Source organism: Solanum pennellii, chromosome 12, assembly GCF_001406875.1.
Source record: "Solanum pennellii chromosome 12, SPENNV200".
In the NCBI taxonomy this organism is placed as follows: Eukaryota; Viridiplantae; Streptophyta; class Magnoliopsida; order Solanales; family Solanaceae; genus Solanum; species Solanum pennellii.
This window is the reverse complement of record NC_028648.1, coordinates 58,528,373-58,533,038: the sequence shown is the minus strand read 5'-3', so window position 1 is coordinate 58,533,038 and position 4,666 is coordinate 58,528,373. Positions and strand designations below refer to the sequence as shown.

At 35.0% G+C, this 4,666-nt stretch overlaps 1 protein-coding gene across 1 annotated transcript; it reads left to right on the top strand.

The window, feature by feature from the left end:
- Positions 1–1,717: 1,717 nt before the first annotated feature.
- On the top strand, positions 1,718–4,090 carry LOC107006912. The gene is made up of 6 exons (XM_015205421.2): positions 1,718–1,801; positions 1,907–2,039; positions 2,151–2,254; positions 2,338–2,482; positions 2,569–2,709; positions 2,979–4,090. Exons 1-6 carry the CDS (start codon positions 1,761–1,763, stop codon positions 3,945–3,947), a joined length of 1,533 nt encoding a protein of 510 aa, XP_015060907.1. The 5' UTR covers positions 1,718–1,760; the 3' UTR covers positions 3,948–4,090.
- Positions 4,091–4,666: the final 576 nt, after the last annotated feature.

The following is a 4,666-nucleotide window of genomic DNA, read 5'->3' as shown; positions in this document are numbered from 1 at the left end:
AGACGCCGTTGTAACAACATCCTTGTTGTCACTGACTGGTCCTGGTAAAGCCCTTCCAGCTTTTCCCATAACTCTTTGGCCGTCTCTTCGGTACTTGTACTCACTTCACAAAGTACGTTAGGTGCAAGGGACAGTTGGATTGCACTCAATGCATCTCCTTCAATCTTTTCTTTGTCGGAATCCGATATCTTATCGGGGTACTTTCCGTCAACAGCATGGATTGAACCTTCCCTCCGCAGTAACGCTATCATCTGGATTTTCCAGATACTGAAGTTGTTGCGCCCACTAAATCTATCAATTTCAAACTTCATGGAACTCATTTTTTTTTACTTGTTCTTCCTTTTCTACTACAATGTATTTGGAACTACAGAAAACCAAAGTAATCCTTTTCTGATGTGGAAGTTCAGACTGTGCTGCAACCACAGAGCATACTCAGACAGATTCTTGCTCTGATACCAATTGTTAGCGGAAACGTGAAACTAAAGAACAAGAAAGAACAACAATATTTAACGTGGTTCGGATCAAAATGATCCTACGTCCACCAAAGAACAACTGCACCAATATTTATTTCACTATACAAAGAATATAAGTGAAATACTACAAGAGAGAGAACACAATGCCTTAGAAGGTGAGAAGGCAAGTGAAAGGATGATATGAAAATGAATTAAGAGCTACCTATTTATAGGAATAAATTCATCCTATTGATGTCATCCATGACATCACTATGTGTCAAAATTGTCAAGGTTAAGATAGCAAACCATTTTATGATTTGCCTAACTTTCACCTACCAAGATACAATCTTTGACTTGTATTTTGTACTAATTATCTTCCTACCAAATATTCATATTAATTCATCTTCCATTTAGTTTGATTCCACAAGAACCAAAACCAACTCTTTCAATATCTTTGAAGTTTATAGTTGGCATCTACTGATTGACTTACTAATATACGTGGGAGCGTTTGTATTTCACGCACTTTGGCTCCAAAAAATCTTGTGTTTATTTATTGAAAGATAGGATAGTTAAAGTGTCTTATTTGTGCACTATTCAAGTTTGAGAGTTAAAATTTGAAGCCAAGTATAGGATCCAATATATGTATTATGCCTAGAAAAACATAATTAATATTTTCTTGATTTAGTAATATGAACAACTAATATGAGACAATTATTTTTAATATAATGATCATGAAGAGAGTAGTAAACATTGAAAATTTATGGGAATCTGTCAGATGTATTCTAATTGGGACTCTATAAGAAGTATTTGATTCCACTTAAATTTCTTGAATACTATTTTAACCTTAAACCCTAGGTTTTGCATATTATCTTCCCTTAAAGATCAAATTCAAATCATTTTTATTTCGAAAAATATGTCCCTCAAATAATAGGAAAATCTTATCAAAAAGAGAAAAACTTTACACATTATTATCAATAAAATATTCTTATTTCTTATTTATGTCACTTAAAAAACTTGTTGCAAACATTAGTATTCAGTAAAATATTCTTCCTATATTACCCTTCTACTGGCGCCAAAACTATTCAGCCTCCGGTGGAACATTGAGGATAATATGGTAAAAGAAAAGTTACAGTTACCCGGCCTGCAGAATGTAGAAGCTCCACGTGGCAGCTGAGGATTTAATGCTCTTCATCTCAATTTATGTGACCGAAACGTAAGAGCAGTGGTATTTAATCCATTTGAATGAGAATAATATTGCCCTTTCACTAAACCAATAATATCATAGCCTTTTAAGCAAATCAAATCGAAATGTTTGATGCATTGTTAAAAAGCAAGTTCTATACCAAATGGTAAGAATGTCAACTCTTTAATTTTCTCTGACTTGTTTGAAACTGAAGCGTAATGGTAGTAGACTCTACGTAATCAATCTTTTTTGTGTGTTTTGTTTGGTGCAGCAAGTCTACAATCAAGCAGACAAAGACGCGAATCGAGATGATCAGAAAAAAAAGAGATGCTATGTTGAAATATTTGAAGAATGATATGGCTGACCTTATTAAATCTGGAGCTGATATCAATGCCTATAGCAGGGTAATTTTCTTTCGTACTTGTCTTTGAAAATTCAACACTTAATAATAAGTCTTATTTGTTTCATTCGAACGATTAATACATTCTGATGTAAAAGCTGTGTTGATGTAACAGGCAGATGGCCTTGTAGTTGAGCTCAATATCTCGAGCTGTTACGATTTCTTGGAACAATACTGTTTGCATATCTCGAGTCACCTCGCTACCATGAGTAAACAGAGGTAAAGAGTGAGGTGAAATGGCCTATTGAGAAATAGGACTAATTAATTAATCGCCTACTTTCTGTGTGATTGTTTGTTTATAGGGAGTGTCCGGAGGAATGCAGAGAAGCTGTATCGACTTTGATGTTTTCAGCAGCAAGACTATCTGATATACCAGAATTACGCGAACTGAGAGATATATTTAATGGAAGATATGGAAATTCCCTTGAATGTTATGTGAATAAAGAGGTAGTTACTCATAAGTCATAACATAATTTCACATGGAACGCGTTTTCCCTCTCTGTTTTAAACGTATACATATTCGTTCTTGACAGATTGTTAGTAAGCTTAAGTCTCAACCGTCTATAAAGGATATGAAGCTTCAGTTGATGCGAGATATAGCAGTAGAATCTGGTGTAAGATGGAATTCAAAGGCTTTGGAACATAAGCTATCGAAACCACAGATAGCTGTACAAGTAAGCCTTCTATACAATTACATTGAAACATTGTAGTCATCACAAACAAGATGTGCTCGTGACACTGTTAGTGTATAGAAGTTAAACGATTCTTACCTAGTAAGTGTAGAGTAATGTGAAGAATCAAAAGGAGTTCCTTCGTCCTTTTCTTGGCCTTCACATATTCTGGCTTCGATTACATGTGTAGATGTTTTAAAACAAGTTTTTAGTTATCACAAAGTTCTGCTTCTGTATATACTCTAGTTTCACTTTATATCTATCTTTCACAGGACTCGCTGAAGAGTCGTAGTAATGAAGAGCACAAATTGCAGAAGAAAATCGATGAATCAGTTCAGAGGAAAGAACATCAAAAGGCTAAGATTAATCATGAGAATGCAAGGACACATAAGACTTCTAAGACGAAAAGGGAGAATCATTCATCTCATGGGAGAAAAGAAGTCCCTGGCGATGTACGTAGCTTGAGGGAGAGTGATAAACAGAAAAGAGATAATATAAATCGCTCATCCAACAGATACTTAGATGACAAACCTCCAGTAAAAGATACTAAAGCGGATATTATTGGAAAAAATGGGCAACGGAATGATCCAAAGATCATTAGAAGTGTATCTGAAGAAAAATCTGATGACAATACACCATTCTATTATAGACCAATTCAGCCTAGTTACAACAAGTCAAGAGCCTGCATTGTTAAAATCAGTTCAGATACATCTGCTAACGTCTCCACAGGGGAAACACACGGACATACAGAGATGAATCAGAGGGGAATAACGATTGTTAAAGAAGAAGATAGTTGTGTAAATGATACATTACAGAAGCCAAAACCGAAATCAGTTAGGACACGAATGCAGCCAATGGATGATTGTGAAGAGGACTCGCATAGAAGATTGAGACAGGGAAAACATGGGATAAAAATTGCAAGTGGAGATCATGTTGATCAACGCGATGAAGAGGAAAAGATGATGGATAGGCTTCTAATGCACTATACTAGGAAACAGGCTTCTAAAATTGAAGTTAAAACACCAAAACCAGTTGTTAAATTAGCTGAAGTTGAGAGCACTGAAGTATCAAGGAAGAGATCGATTCGTGTTGAATTGAAACAAGCAGGCCCTCCAGTGATACTTCGAGAAGGAGACACTCAAGCAAATCGCGATATGTTGAGTCCAAATGGGCATATACATCCCAAGCTGCCAGATTACGATGACTTTGTCACTCGACTAGCAGCTCTCAAAGGGAACTAATTAAAAGAATAACTTTGTAGTCAATTATTAGATGGAATTAACCATTGTACCATTCTAGCATACATCGATGATATTACTACAGTTACATTAGAGTGTCTACACAAGTTAAATGTCGATGAAATTGCATTTTGTTAGTGGTTCTTGTACATATCAAAGAATATAGAGCGATACATTCATAACTTGAGATTAATACAAAAGAACTTTTGGAATCAAAATAACTTCTAAATGCTATGCATTTCTATATATATCTTTGTTGATGTGGAAGGAACAACAGAAGCTCGACACATAGGACAATCTTTTTTCCTCAACAACCATTGTTTGATGCAGCCTGCGTGATATTCATGTCCGCATCCAAGTGTTCCAACGATCTCTTCATGTTCGAATTCCATATGACATATGACACAAATTTCTTCAATTTCCTCTGGATTAATATTTACTCTGTCTTTAGGCACAACAATATGATGAGTTCTTGTTTTAATATACTTCATTATAGAGTCCTCCCCCTTTTGATTATCCCTATTGGCATTATCAATTGGCAGATTTGTCCAATTTTGATAATCTGACCTCAAGGGTCTATCTATCCAATCGCGATCACTCAAATTAGTAATATTTATTTCACCTTCCATGATTATAAGTGGTTTTCTTTTAATTGTTCAAAGAAGAAATCAAGTTATAATAATAAGTTCTCAAAACATTAAATTATTTATAGAGATGCAGAT

What these genes read in the sequence shown, in the direction of transcription:
- LOC107006912 (XM_015205421.2), top strand. Translation starts at nt 1,761, where the DNA reads ATGTTTGATGCATTGTTAAAAAGCAAGTTCTATACCAAATG. An exon ending in AGCAAGTTCTATACCAAATG is followed by an intron (nt 1,802 to 1,906) that starts GTAAGAATGTCA and finishes TGTTTGGTGCAG; the next exon opens with CAAGTCTACAATCAAGCAGA. An exon ending in AACCACAGATAGCTGTACAA is followed by an intron (nt 2,710 to 2,978) that starts GTAAGCCTTCTA and finishes TATCTTTCACAG; the next exon opens with GACTCGCTGAAGAGTCGTAG.